Raw genomic sequence first — 15,808 nt, 5'->3', positions numbered from 1 at the left:
GCCCTTGACACTGTAGGGGATTTGTTTCTGGAGGCCTGGTGTTTAGGTCCTTCCTTGTGAGATGGCCTGGTATGGTGCCTGGAGCTATACTTCTGCTCTGTCTGGCCTGCTTTTTGGTGCTGGGCTTTGATGTTGGGAAAGCTGGTGCCAGCGTCTTTCTCTACTCCTTGCTGTTGAATCCTGGTGTGGGGTGTCTGCTGGAAAGGCCACTAGCTGAGGATGATTTTTTTGGCTCCAGTTTGGTGGATGTCATTTCCTGCAGGTCAGAACTGACCCTCAACCCCCTTTATACAGAGGGGGAGGGGAGAGGAGAGAGAGAATGTCCTTTTTCTTCTTTTATATATTTTGTTTGGGGAAAGTCCAAGAAGGGCCAATTTGACTAGAAGAATGAATTCTTCAATTAAATTTGTAAATAAGATATAGAGAGCAACAACAGAGAAATGGGTCAGCCAGTGCTGGATTTCATCTCGCTGCCCACAGGCAGTAGGAGATGAATGGAGGGAGGGTCATGGCTGTTCCACCCTTTATGTCCTCACACAGGAGCATGCACAAGGCCCAAGGCACATGCGTGACCCAGACAGACACTGATCGTCAAAAGACTAATACTGCATGCACACCTACAGGAGCATCTACACTGACACAGGCTCAAAGAACCACCCCTCCTTCCACTGACCCTGCCATTGTTTTCTCCTAACAAAGTTAACCATCACTAAAATCTATTCATGGGATTTTGCATGAGAAAAACACTGAATTCATCATTAAAATGCTACTTCTCTTCTAAAGATCAAGACAGTTTTACAAATTTGCTGACAAAGTGGGTGGTACAAATCGCACAGAGGGAACGAGGATACACAATCACACAGAATGATGAAGAACCATGGCATAGGTTCCAACTATTACAAATGACCTTTTCTTTTTCTTCCCCTTCATAACACATAAGTAAGTAGTTTACATTAACAGACATATTTCTCAAGTTAATCTATCAGGCTTTAGTTATATAGGGCCACATTTTCAAAAGAACCTTAATGGCTTCGGAGCTGTAGCCCCATTTTCATAAGCATCTAAGGAAGGGGTGGGCAAACTACGGCCTGGGGGCCACATCCATCCCTTCAAACATTTTCATCTGGCTCTTGAGCTCCCACTGGAAAGTGGGGTCCAGGCCTTGCCCTGCTCTGTGTGTGCTGTGGCTCCATGTGGCTCCCAGAAGCAGTAGCATGTCCTCCCTCTGGCTCCTAAGTGTAGGGGCAGCCAGGGGGGTCTGCACACTGCTCCTGCAGCTCCCATTGGCCAGCCTGGAGCACCCTCCTGCACCCCCAACCCCTCATTCCCAGCCCCACCCCAGAACCTGAACCCTCAGCCGGAGCCCTCACCCCCCCCCCCGCACCCCAACCCCCTGCCCCAGCCCTGATCCCCCACACGCACCCTGAACTCCTCATTTCTGGCCCCATCCCAGAACCTGAACCCCCAGCCGGAGCCCTCACCCCGCACCCCAACCCTCTGTCCCAGCCCTGATCCCCCACACGCACCCTGAACTCCTCATTTCTGGCCCCACCCCAGAGCCCGCACCCCCAGCCGGAGCCCTCACCCCCTCTCCCCCCGCACCCCAACCCCCTGCCCCAGCCCTGAACTCCTCATTTCTGGCCCCACCCCCAGAGCCCACACCCCCCAGCCGGAGCCCTCACCCCCTCCCGAACCCCAACCCTCAATTTCGTGAGCATTCATGGCCCGCCATACAATTTCCATACTCAGATGTGGCCCTCGGGCCAAAAAGTTTGCCCACCCCGATCTAAGGCCTCGATCCTGCATAAATTTACACATGTTCTTATCTTTGCTCCCTTGAGTACAACAGAACCTCAGAGTTACAAACCGACTAGTTAACCACACACCTCATTAGGAACTGGAAGTACACAATCAGGCAGCAGCTGAGACCAAAAACACATATACAGTACAGTACTATGTTAAACATAAACTACTAAAAAATAAAGGGAAAGTTTAAAAAGGTAAAGAAACTGTTTCTGTGCTTGTTTCATTTAAATTAAGATGGTTAAAAGCAGCGTTTTTCTTCTGCACAGTAAAGTTTCAAACTTGTATTAAGTCAATGTTCAGTAGTAAATTTTTGAAAGAACAACCATAACGTTTTGTTCAGAGTTACAAACATTTCAGAGTTACAAACAACCTCCATTCCCGAGGCGTTCGTAACTCTTGAGGTTCTACAGTAGTTCCATTATTTCAATGGGGCTATTCACGATGGTGAAGTTAAGCACATGTATAAATCTTTGCAGGATCAGGGCTTAAGTCCCAACGACGGTTAATGGGATTTTGGCTCCCTTGTCACTTAAGTGCCTTTGAAAATCGTACCCACAGTGCCTAATGAGAGAAGACCTATACATTAAGTTGAGATCTCTGACCAAAAAAAAGTTTTTGTGCTAAAGTAGTCACAATTGTTTCATGAAGACAAGTAAATCAGAAGTCACTGGACTTAGCACAAAAATAAAATCAAAATCACCTTAAGACTGACAACCTGTCAGACCTATACAATTTGAAATTTTTAAACCCTTGAAAACAGCAACAATAATTTCAGATCTGTGCTCGCCAGGCAGGCAGACTTATGAGAACAAAAACACGTTACTGTAGAACCAGGGAAGTAACCAAGGTCAGGGACTTCTCTATTAAGGTATGCATACTACCTCTCTCAATCTTTAACATAGCCTAATATTGACTCGAAATGGAATGCAACCTAATGCTGATCAGAAACGGAATGCACAGTGTGAAGAAAGGTCATCTAACCCATTGTCTAGAAAACATCTTGGTTGTCAATAAACCAAGTCGCTATTCTATCTTCATTATCCATCAGTGAACGTCTTGTTTCAATCACAACCATAACAACAGCATACAGTCCTGAAAACCCATGACACCTTTAACCCTCAGTTTTGAGGAGTCATTCCCCTGCAGTAAGAAAGCTATTCCATTAGCAGAGCTCCTGGATATAATTAGTATAACAAAACTAAGATTAACTTTAAGAGGCCCATAGATTTAATCAGGGCCCATGTTTTCTGCAGCAGAGTCATGAGTTTTGTGGCAAACTGAAAGTTCTGTGGTCACCAGTAAATGCATTAAAAACAAGAGGGTTTTCCCTCTCCCTTCTGATATCCCAAACCTTCAAAGCAGCTACACACTGTGTTATTGATTATTGTCCCCGCACTACAGCTGATTGCCTATCAGCATGCTCCGCGGGCTCTGCCCGACAGCATAAGCAGATCTCTCACTCCTGAACAAAACAGAGGTACTGTTTTATACTAGGTCCAGTAGAGTGTTCTCCCATTTCCACAAGTGTATGAACAGGGCCCCAATTGTAATGCTCATCAGAGCCAGCACCTCTTCCTCACAGCCAATTTAGGCCTCAGAATGAGACAGGAGAACAGAGATGCACAGGAGGGATGTACCCAGAAAAGCAGGACAAGGTGAACAAGAAAATAGAATGAGAATTATTCCACTGCCTACAGGGTACAAATAAAAGGAAAGAGCAAGTGGAAGCTATTAAGGCAATAAAATTAAAACATTCAAAACAAACCATTGCTAACTCATTAAGGACGGTCAGAAGCACAGTAACACAGCCTTTTACTGGAGGCCTGAATTCAAATTCTAATGCCTTCCATAAAACCTCCACTGAAGTCAATAAAAACATACCCATTGACTTTTGTCACAGTTGAACCAGGCCCATAAGCAGCAAATTCAAGTTTAAAAATGCTTTCTTGTGACTTTAACATTGTTTACCACCCAAATACTACGGCAATGAATGCCACAGAAAAGTCAATAAATAATAATAAAGATTTGTAGACTCTTCTTCCTCTGTTTTCAAGTCCCCAGCAATATAGCACTGAGCTTAGCCAGTCACAGGCATGGGAGAAGAAACTCTGCATATGAAGAGAGGATCCTTGCATGAATTATTACTGGGAATTCAGATGATTAGCCATAGCATTTTGTCTGATTTGGGGGCAGTTAATCAATTGTTTCATTCAGATCTAAGAGAGTTTTCCACCAAAAGGTATGAAAAAAACACTGTCTTCTCAAGACTGATTTATTATAAAACTACTTATTGCCTTGGTTTGTTTTATGACTTGATATTTGCATTTAGAAACCAAGCTTAATGAGCATTCATTACATGTGCGGTATTCAACAAAATATATATGAAAGCAAGTAATTTGGCTTAGCTTCATAAATGATTTGTTAAGACAATAGGAAAGAAGACCTTTACTTCACAATCCAAGAGTGAAACACTAACTTTTGAACAGTGAACACCTGTCTTAAGCAACCTTTCAAGGCAGACAAAAATCTGTTGCTAAGCAAAGCTAGGCTTCTACTAAAGGGGAAACAAAACGGTACTCATTTCAAATGTGGAGACTCTGAGGTGGTCCAAGACAGGAGGTTTAGGGTGACCAGATGGCCCGATTTTATAGGGACAGTCCGGATATTTGGGGCTTTTTTAAATATAGGCTCCTATTACCCCCCACTCCCTGTCCCAATTTTTCACACTTGCTATCTGGTCAGCCTAAGGAGGTTGCCTAATAAAAGGTGATCTCTTGTATTGGTTTCATTGTAGGTATGTGCAGTAAGTGTACACATGCATTTAATGCAGCACACATGCATACATGTCTGCATGCACAGACATGTTTAAAATAAGAGTGTTATTTACAGTTTTGCTAAGACTGGGATGATAAACGTTCCCATTTGTGAGGTATACACAGTATTGATCATTAGATTCACAAACAAGACAAATATTTTTCAAAGAAGTTCTCAGCATGTATTAGATTTCATTCCGATTTGTTCAGAAATTTTTAAAATGTACAATGGCAAAAATGAAAACTACTATAAAATGAAATTAAACAATCAGAGATGCTATTTGGTGATTAAGAGAACTAATAAAAATAAGATCTGTGATCTAGAAGTTTGCAATGCTAAACTTTACTTTCCTCACTTGCAAGGCAAAAGTTGAACATACATGCTAATAAACTTTATTAACCAGCTGATGTGACATTTCACACAGCAAAGTCATCTTCTAGGATCAAAAAAAAAAAACCTCTAGAAAATGAGCAGGCCATAAAAACAATTGCTGCACTAAGTTTTGAGAAGAATTAAACCCAAAGCTTGATGTTTAATGTCTAAATGGAAAAGGGTCATATGATGCAATACTTCCAGACGTATAACTGAAGCTAGTGCATGATGCAGCACTTTGAGTTTTATATTAAGGCCTGAACCAACTAACACTGTCACAGTTACGAGCAGTATGTGTTGGCAGGATCAGTCCCTCAGGCTGCATACAAATTTAAAATGAATACAGAATGACTATAGTAACATGCCCATTACAACCCAAGTCTTTAGAGAATATCATTTTGACAGAAGGTTTAATGACTTTATATTACCCCCTTCTTCCCCACAAAATATTTTAACTGTTAGTCTAGCTGTTAAATTACAATATACTATATACAATATACTAAACAATTTCAGCTCTCTCAAGCCTCTTTAAATCTACATCTACAGTTCGTATTAAAGTGCTTTTTTAAAAAAATTAACTCCTACAGAAAAAACACAGATTTTAATCTTTTTTTAAAGCTTTGTGATTGAATAACTAAATACTTTCTGCAAATATACCTTTTTGTACTGTTTGTCATTTTCATATCCCTGGTCTGTAGCTCTGAATGCTGTTTCTCCTTGGGAACCTAGGAAACAATTACAGAAACTTACTGAAATGCCTTAGTACCCTGTTCAAAACCCAAAACTATGTCTAATAGGAGGTCCAATTTTTAGTACAACTCAGTACCCAGGTATTTACTATACAAATCTCTCTGAAGTTGCAATCATTCTACGGATTATTGTAAATAAGCATAGAAACAGCTTAAAACTGATTTGTTAACAACTGTACCAATCTAGCATCCAACTCACAATGAATGGGCTACTATAAAAGGTAACAGGAAACTTCAACTAGAGCATTTAAGTTCTGAAGACATTTTTGCTGATGAAATGACTGCGTGTGTTAGACATCAGATGATGAGACATAAGTTATATTATCATTTGTGATGAGAAACACAAAATATTCCTGCATCTTGTAAATAATTTTCTTCTGAACAAACTTCTGAAAAATGCCTGAATTATAGACATCTGTTTAGTGTTTTGACAGTGAGCCATTGGCTTTTCATTGGCACTGTGGGAATTGAGTTTTCTTAAAGTAGTTACAAAATGTTTCCAATTCAAGATTAAACTGTTGCAATAAATTGCATTTGCATTGTTATTCACTCCCTTTTTTAATGTATCACTGTTTAATTAATTAATTTTAAAGAGGCACGTTAAGGGCAGTAAAAATGGCTTTTTACACACCTAACAAGAGAAGCAGATCAGAAGCTCCTATGACTTCACTAACCAAATTGTAACCTGTGAAAAACCAGCAAAAAAGGGGAAATAAAAATTATAAATACAAACAAATGGCAAAGCAAAGATGTGAGGGATTTCAGTCTCAGAGTTCAGGGACTGGGCAGTCATAGCATACCAAGATGGGCAAGATTGGTTAACAAATGCAGCTAAAATGGATAACAAGTAACTCGCACCAAAGTCAAAATTACATTCCTGTTAAGAAAACCCCAACACATAGGAGGTCTCATCTACTTGTCTCTGGTTTCTGATATTGCCCTTCTCATCGCCCTCACACTTGAATCCCATTTAGATTCTGCTCTCTGTAAAGTTGTTTTTTTATATATATTATGCATTCTAATAATATTAAAAGTTTTGTTTCAGACAATGCAAGTAAGCTTGTTATGAACATGCAAATGGACCTAGAACAGTGACAGTAATTTTCAAGCACACTTAAATGAAAAAAAATGTGATTGCTATGAAGCTTTATATGTACATCTACATCTTTATATCTCCATCTAAATTTACAATATACTATTTTTAAATCAAGATTAGATGTGTTTCTAAAAGATAACCTTGAGTTCAGCCACAAAAGTTTAGGGGGCTTGATAATGTTTCACTTGTGTAGCAGGGAAGGAGACTTTCCTCCACTGCAGGAATGGCTGGGTGAATGTCTACGGTGTGTGCTATGCAGAAAATCAGACTAGATTCATAGATTCTAAAGAGCAGAAGGAATAACTATCGATGACCACTGTGATCCTTTCTGGCCTTAAAATCTATTAATTTCCACTGCCAGAATACATTTTTAGAATTTGTTAAAATGAGAAAATGGTTAAAGATTAAATTCAGTAGGGTATGGACAATCAATAGGGTGTGCAGATTTGATAATATGGCCATCCATTTGCCATGTAGCATTTGGGTTTTAGAGCTCATTCGTCATCCTTTGTTCCATTCTGCCTGTCTTGCAGTCCTTACACAGCCAAAATTCCCACTAACTTCAATCAGAATTTTGCTCAAGTAGAAAATTGTCAGCTGAGCCCCTGAGAGACTACTAGGTCAGTGACAAATCTTCTGCATCTACTTAATGCTACACCCAACACAAATGGAGATATTTTGGTAGTTTTTTAAAAAAATAATCACCCAGTGCCTGAAGCACGTTTCTTTAACAAAATCATTCTTTTCTCCTACCGTGAGCACAGTGATATATTGTTAAAGTGTACTGGCTAGACCTCTTCTCTCACCTTCACTGGCAACTTAGCTTCAGCATCTACACCTCACTGAAACATTTACATTTTCAATCTATTTGGTTTTAGTTTGACTAGGAGTCTACAATTCGCTGTTCAGTTTCACAGCTCTCAGTTCTCACCAAGCATTTGTTATCACAATTTATTTTTAAAAAACAAATGAGATACTGGTACAATAGCACACAATTTCCACAAACCTTTTTCTTGTTGTTGTTTAAAGACGTGTTGTGATCTCACATTGTAACAATACACATTCTCATAAGTAAAACAAAGCTGAAAAATTGTTCTCACCAGGTGAGAAAAAGCCCTTCAGGGAACTGAGGCTCTCTCCAATCTTGTCAAAGTCAGGTAGAAGTTTAGCGAGGTCTTCTGCATCAGGAAGGGCTTTGCTAAATTTTTCTAGGGAAAAAGTATAAAAAGGTGAGTTTTTTTTATAAGCAAGAATAGTTTACACTGTAAAATTTAGTAACTATCTAAAAATTAAAACACATTCACATGCTCATTCCATTTTTCTGTGTCAGGAATCAAAATGCTTCTCTTTCTATATTTTAATGTTTGTTTCTGTTTCTATGTATATGAGAGGGAGAGAACAAGAGAGCATCTGTACAACACAATTACTGTAACAAACATTTCAAAAAAAGAACAGGAGTACTAACAGTCTTAGTCTCTAAGGTGCCACAAGTACTCCTGTTCTTTTTGCGGATACAGACTAACACGGCTGCTACTCTGAAATATTTCAAAGACAGTATTCTCCTATTTTTCAGTTTATTTGGGGCATTCAACAGCATTTTGTGGCTAGGCTGTTTCACAGTTCCTTCTGCATACTTAGTCAGATATTCCTTTTATTTGTATGAGTCTTTCACATAGCAACCAGAAAGAGAAATATTCACAAAAACAAGAATTTGATTATAACAACAACAAAAACTGCCAAGTATAGCACCTGCTGCTACTTTTAATTCTTTCCTTTAAAAAAAGCAAACAAACAAAAAGATTTCAGGCTGACAGCATACTTTAAATACCATCACTGAGAGTGTATGATTAATTATTCCATAATTCGATTTTTTCATCTAGTCTCAAGCAATGCACCCATGTGCAGGATAGATGTTGGAATAACCACCACCAAATGTTATGTGGTCTTTTCCTCTTAGAATGCATATATGAGATGTGTGCCTTCCTAAGACACATCCCTGAGCACTTATCTTATTAAAATCATGGTATAAGAACATTTGTATAGAAGCAACCAGCTTCTGAACACCTATGTTCTTAAATCTAAGCGTGGCATACGCTGATCTTTAGCAATCAAAGCATATTTTAGCTTTTGTGATACCAAAGTCAATGTGTTCATCAAGCTCCCAAATGAAGTCAGGAACAATCCACTTATAGTCACTGAGATCAGGCAGCATCTCCTTCCATTGATCATACGTCTAACACAAAAACAGAAAAAAAGTCATAAGAGAAGCATATAAATGTTCTACTTGAAAGAATTTACCTACTAATCTATTGTGCTAGCTTGTCATCTTACGCACTGACTTTGTGGCTTAGTCACAACACCTACAAAACAGTCATCAAAACCCAATCCCATTTCTGTCCAATAAAATCTATTCTAGTAATTTAAATAACTTGTCCCTCTCTACCCTCATACTCTCTGCTGTCTTTATTTGATCAAATGATGGAACTCTACCTTTTATTGACTGCAGCAATAACTACTATTCTGAAATGCCTGTCAAACAATATGAAACATATAAAATGTCTTCTGCAAATAAATACCTTTTTTGCTGTATAGCCACCACCTACAGCAGATCCTAATACAAGATAGCGAAGTTTTAGAAGCCTTGAAGCCAGTCTAGCTACCCAGAAATTTCTACGGGGCAGGTATCCATATTTTACAGATAAAAGTTTGGTTTTCCGTAAGGGAAGACGATTAAGAGAGGAGAACTGTTGAATTGATGTCCTTAGTGGAGGTCTCTGAAACTTTGAACTTGTATAATGGGGATGATGAATACTTCGTGAAACAAGGTGCAATTTTTGCAATGGTGATTTTCCTTTTACTCCATAGCTGCTATTTGCTAAGCTTTGGCAGACAACACTGAAAGAAAAGAGAAAAATAAAGAAATAAATTAAGATTACGTGACAGCTCTACTCAAAACACCTTTAGTCCAACTAGTCCTGTATCATACCTCCAGCACATAAAATATGAGAGAGCGAGAGTGTGAGTGTATATTTATGTATATATATACACACACACACACACACACACACACACACACACAGAGGGAGGGAGAGAAAGACTGATTTACAGAGGAGGAAAAATAAAGTAGAGCATCATTCCAAAGGTACAGTGCTTTACCATACAGGAAATTCCTTCCCGGCTACTAGCCAACATAGATCCTGTGGGCGCTCATAGCCTTTTGAATAGAATTAACATTTGCAATTACTTTCAAAAAGTGTGCAATGGCTACCTAATCCAGTCTTAAATATTCCATAATGTTTTCATTGAATAGAATTATAGTTATGTTTTGTTACTTTAAACACATTTGCTAGCCCCCCTATATTAGCTTGACATATTAAAATGACATATCATTTTCATCAATATTTGTATCCTAATCACAGAAAATACTGAATTGGATAAAATACTTTGGTTTAAAGTATACTTACTGGATAAACAACATCTCACTTGTTAACAAGGATTTGAAGGACAGAAATAAGTATCAACTCTTGGGTTAGGTCATCTGCTGTCTTATAAATTTAATTTCTGTAGCTGAAATTAGTGAATAAGTACACAAGAACTTGGTTTTGTGCACGTTCAACAGGAGTGGAAAGTCTATACAGGAACATGGCTACGATGTTCCACTCCCATCTTAGGGGAGGAAGAAAAATATTTTCACACGAGAAGACACATATAATAGAGAGTTTATCTAACTACCTTTATCCAGAACAGCATTCAAAACCCCTACATTAAAAGATCATTATTAAGGTCACAAAGTCAAGCACTTAAGGTTAGGAAATGCCAGTCTGTGCAACCCTAATTCGGCCCCCTTGTGAATAAGCATTATGATCGTTTTAATTACACGACCACATACTATTTTACATGCTACAGCTTTTCAACAAAATAGCTGACTTTTTTTTTTTTAATTAAACATGGGCAAAATCACTTATTTTACCCTAGTCTCATTCTTGGAAATGGCTGAATCATTTTAGCTAAAATTTTCCAAGAATAATTCAGCCTCAGGCAAACACCCAGTATGAACAGTTTAAGTTTGGCAAGGTCATAAGCAACTGAAAACAGGGTCTTATCATGGAAAGCGCCAGGCAACCTTAAGTACAGGCATCACTACCTGCGCTGCCTAAAATCAAGGGTGGCTATCTGTGGGATGGAACAAAGTCCAGTATACATTTTTACTATTATTTTTTCCTGAGTGTTTAACAGGACATTCAAAACAAACCTGTAAATGTTTATTGAAACTATTTTTAATACTATTTTGCTAGTTCAGAGAAGAGTAAAAACTTTTCAAGGAACGACTCCTTTTGTACTTGTCCAATCTGGCCATATCCGCAGCAGTGAAAATTAGATACATCACTTAAAATAATCCAAAATCTGAATACTAAAATTCTGGAAACCACCACTTTTTTATTCACAGCCTTCTTCAGGATTCCAAACTCCATTTAGTGTTCTCCATGGGAATGGATGGAGAACAGCAGAAATGCCTTATCACCCAGCAATGAAATCACTGACCCAACTATTCACAACACCAAAGGAATCAATATTAAGATGCTTTATATCAGAAAGCATCAAAGAACCAAACCAATATTTTTCCATTTCCTTAGAAATACTTTGCATACCCTATATTTCCCCCTCACATTTTTATATTAATCTGCTCTCTCCATCCGTCTGTCCAGGGTGTTGTAACAACACACATGATCCATTCATTGGAAGAGTAAATCCAACTCCTTCCACACTCACCTCCCTAGTTCTCTGAATAGTGGTGGTGAATTGGCTAAATTTACCATCTGCCAATACATTATTCTGGACACTAGAAAAGGAATATTTGATGTTCTGCTCCTTTCGTGGATGTATTCTTACTGGAGACATAATATGCCATTACCACTCAAGTGGCTTTCCTTAGGAAGAAGGCAAAGGTGTAAAAGGACCTTTGAACCAGAAATTGAGCTTTTATGGTTGCAATGAGATTAGAAGACTGGAATTAAATTTAGCTGAATGGAAGTATTTTCTTCTCTAAGGACTGAGTTCTTCAGACACGCCATGCACAGAACTCTCAATGAGGATAACTAAGTGCTAAAAGACACCAACAGTCCACTTTCCTAAAAATCAGTATGGTTTTGAGAACCAACATCCTGCAATTATTTCTATTTTCATAAATTAGGAAACTGTACCTCAATAATTAAGTTAATCATCTAGCAACCAGCAAGGGATACAACCAATGAGTCCCATAATCCCTTCCTAACTATCACCACCTTGAAATGAAAACTTAACAGGGTTAAAACTTGGCTTCGGAATAGTTGATGCGAAAGTGCTTCTAAGATGGAAGATGACCACAGCAGCAGAAATATTTTAATTCCTTCTGCTTTAGAAGCCAATGACTGAGACTGAATATGGTCAATCCATAAGAAGTTTATGACTGCACTTAGCTCTTTCATTTTCTGGGCCTACACTCAGTGTACAGAAATATTTAATCTTTTCAGCAGAGATGAAAAGACAGTAAATAGTGATTTGATGGCCACCTCTAGTTGTTAGTTTGAACCTAGCTTAAAGGGATAGATGATAAAATCATATTTTTGGAAAAAAAACCCACTAGATTTGAAATAAGAATCAGACAATGAAATTTTATTTATCCTTCATGTTTATTTTTTGCTCTGTATTCAAGTTGCATTCCCTTAGATATCACAGCAACTAGAACTTAGCTGACAATCATATTGTCATTTGAATAATACCAAAAATATTAAAACCCTTCTGCTTTAAAGTGTACAGTAAGGATTTTATGCCACTTCTCATAAAAGTAAGGGTATATTCCAGTGCCATGCCAAGATCTTTATTATCCTCTTAGCTGTCACATACTGTTGGTTAGAACTGGTCAAAATGTTCTCAACAGAAAAAGTCCATAAAAAAAATGCAGTTTTCTCAAAACCAAGATGTTTTGTGAGAACCTGTTGATTGACAAGTTTTTAATGGGAAGTTGAAATGTTTAGTTTCAATAATGCTGTTTAATTTTATTTCAACATTTATATTATTACATTTTAAGAGAGTGTTATATTTATAGAAATTTCCAGATAGTGTAAAAGGCGAAAGATTTACATGATCTGAAGAGAAACCAGATATATCTATTATAAAATACACAAGTTATATAGAAACTAAACATATAAATGGCTCCGATTCAAATTTTCTTCTGAATACTCATTTCATAAGAAATTTTGGCTTTCCAGTTCCCAACCAGTTCTACTGTTGGTGTCTGCCTGGTTGCCACTTCAGTAACTGCTGTAATCCAGTTGTGTTGTAGGGATATCTGTAAAGCACTTTTTCTGATCTTATATAGTATCCTTTGCTATCATATCTAAGCACCTGGGATGAAAGTCAATATAACTGGTAAAACGTCAATCATTAACATACTGTTTTCAGCTATGAGCAAAGTTTGAAAAATAATACACCCAGCATCTAGAGTCAGGACATGATCAATCAATTTCTATAGAATTCAAGCTCTAAGCAATTTTTTAGTCCATATGATTGCAAAGCTAACCTTCCAAATGTGAACCAAATATAAATAAAGACAGTATTTTCTTCCTGAGTCTGCAGCTGAACAACACTAATGTTTCTGCTGCTATTTCCAACTTTGCCATGGAACAGCAGAGTGAAATTAACAAGATTGTTCAGTTTCACCATCACTCAGAATCAAGTGGGCAGCAGGAAACAGCCAAGAATGGTGTTCATTTCATGCTACTGCTTGGGAAAGCTACTGGATGGGCTGCAGAAGCAGACAGTGGAGGAATTCACAGGGTGAGCAGAACTCAAGAAGGATTATCTAATGGTAGAGAAGCTAAGATCTCTCCCTTTTACTTTCCAGCAACCAAAAGATCTGCTGAGGAGAGAAGAGTCAAAGAGAACTTTCCAGTAACTATAGGGAATGTAATTTCAAAATTTAAAAATACCTGCCAAGCAGGAGTTGAGGTGAAAGAGAGAACTCTTAAGCAAAGCACAAAGAAAACACAATGGTAGAAAGAAAGCCATATGTGAAAATAAGCTGGGTAGGAGAGACTGGCTGATGTTTGTATCTGTCTCTGTGTGATCTTTGTGCATAAGTGAGATTGTGTCTACCTGGGCAATGGAACCAGAGAATCAGTTGACATCATTTATTTAGATGGGCCTTTGAGAAGGTCCTTCAGAAGAGACTACTAAAGAACCTAAGTAATTACAGGGTGAAAGACAAAGTATTGTCATGAATGAAAAAACAGTTAAGAGACAGGAAACAAGGAGAAGGAATAAAAGGTCAGTTTTTATTATGGCAAATAGCAGGGTGCCTCGGGGTTCTGCACTAAGTCTGGTGGTGTTTAATATTACTAATCTGGAAAAGGGGGGTGTACAGAGAAGTAGCAAAATTTGCAGATCACATGGTTATTTACATGAGCCAAGTCCAGAAAAGACCGGGAGGCACTTCAGAGGTGGGGAATTGGCTACACAATGACAGATAAAATTCAACATGGATAAATCCAAAGCAACGCACATTTGAGGGGAAAAAAAGTAATCACTCAAACACCGTACTTAGGAAATGGTACCTGTACATCACTGTGGAAAGCTCAAGGACAAACCTCTCTGCTCAAACACACAAATACAATTTAAAAAAAAATCAAAGTGTTAGGCTATGTAAACAATCGGACGGATAACATGGGGATATTATCATGCCTTTATATCGCTCAGTGGTACAGCCTGATCTGTGTGCGGCGCTGGCCAGCCCACCTCAGGAAAGAGACTGTAGAACTGGAGCAGCTTCAGAGCAGGACAACTATGGGGGCCTGAAAAGCACCTGGGACGGGGCCTGCGGCTGCCTCCACCCCCACGGGCATGTGCCTGTAACCGCAACAGACTCTGTCCCGCTACAGGCCTGGGCTTGGTCCGCCCCTCCGTGCTGGCGGGTCCCGGCCGAGGGGAGTCGGTCTGTCCCCAGCTGGTTTCCAAGGAATGTCGTCACCCCCGGCCCGTTATCCGCCCGGGGGCCCCTCAGCCCGGCATCCCCCGCCCCGCCGCCCCTCAGCCCGGCATCCCCCGCCCCGCCCCGCCCGGGGGCCCCTCAGCCCGGCATCCCCCGCCCCGCCCCGCCCGGGGGCCCCTCAGCCCGGCATCCCCCGCCCCGCCCCGCCCGGGGGCCCCTCAGCCCGGCATCCCCCGCCCCGCCCCGCCGCCCCTCAGCCCGGCATCCCCCGCCCCGCCCGGGGGCCCCTCAGCCCGGCATCCCCCAAACCGCCCCGCCGCCCCTCAGCCCGGCATCCCCCGCCCCGCCCCGCCCGGGGGCCCCTCAGCCCGGCATCCCCCGCCCCGCCCCGCCCGGGGGCCCCTCAGCCCGGCATCCCCCGCCCCGCCCCGCCCGGGGGCCCCTCAGCCCGGCATCCCCCGCCCCGCCCCGCCCGGGGCCCCTCAGGGCGCGCCCCGCCCCCCGCACTCACCACACGGCCGCGGCCCGGGCCCGCCACATCCTGGAGCCGGACAGGGTCTCGGTGCGCCCGGGCCCCGCCTCAGCGCCTCGCCCAGGGTCAGGCAGGAGCAGCGCTACCGGCTCGGCCGGGCCGCTTCCGGGGGCGAGGCGGTCCGTCCCCAAGCCCGGCCCGGCCGGGAACACGGGCCGCCGCGAGAAAGGTTCCGGGGCAGCTGCCGCCCGCGGGGCCGCTCAGGACGGGACACCGCGATGGGGCAACAACCTGGCGGTGCCCGGCTGCGACTGCGGCCCGAGTGGCGCGGCTGCGTGGTGCGGCCCGGCTGTGCCCGGGCCAGGCTCGTGTGGCGGCGCCCCAGTGCTCTGTGGGGTGGGCAGCCTGGGCTCCGGGAGTCCTGCGATGGGCCGAGCGCAGCGGTGTGCGGGACTCGCTCCGGCCTGGGCTCCGGGAGTCCTGGGATGGGCCGAGCGCAGCGGTGTGCGGGGCTCGCTCCGGGAGTCCTGCGA

General features: G+C 41.4%; 1 protein-coding gene across 5 annotated transcripts in view; it reads right to left on the bottom strand.

The window, feature by feature from the left end:
* Positions 1–15,422, bottom strand: part of OPA1 (OPA1 mitochondrial dynamin like GTPase) — a 78,807-nt gene extending 63,385 nt beyond the window's left edge. For 2 of the 5 annotated variants that reach the window (XM_054039329.1, XM_054039331.1), the window contains exons 1-6: positions 15,315–15,422; positions 9,414–9,732; positions 8,974–9,070; positions 7,938–8,045; positions 6,373–6,426; positions 5,650–5,717 (exon numbers count right to left, since the gene is read on the bottom strand). In XM_054039329.1, coding sequence (XP_053895304.1) covers positions 5,650–5,717; positions 6,373–6,426; positions 7,938–8,045; positions 8,974–9,070; positions 9,414–9,732; positions 15,315–15,343 — 675 coding nt within the window. In that variant the 5' untranslated portion in view covers positions 15,344–15,422. Of the gene's footprint in view, positions 1–5,649; positions 5,718–6,372; positions 6,427–7,937; positions 8,046–8,973; positions 9,073–9,413; positions 9,733–15,314 lie in introns of those variants that run through there. The other 3 variants (XM_054039330.1, XM_054039332.1, XM_054039333.1) reach the window with 2 other exon arrangements.
* Positions 15,423–15,808: the final 386 nt, after the last annotated feature.

This window comes from Malaclemys terrapin, chromosome 9 (assembly GCF_027887155.1).
Source record: "Malaclemys terrapin pileata isolate rMalTer1 chromosome 9, rMalTer1.hap1, whole genome shotgun sequence".
Classification (NCBI taxonomy): domain Eukaryota; kingdom Metazoa; phylum Chordata; order Testudines; family Emydidae; genus Malaclemys; species Malaclemys terrapin.
Note: the sequence above shows the minus strand (reverse complement) of the source record. Positions and strands in the feature narration are given on the sequence as shown.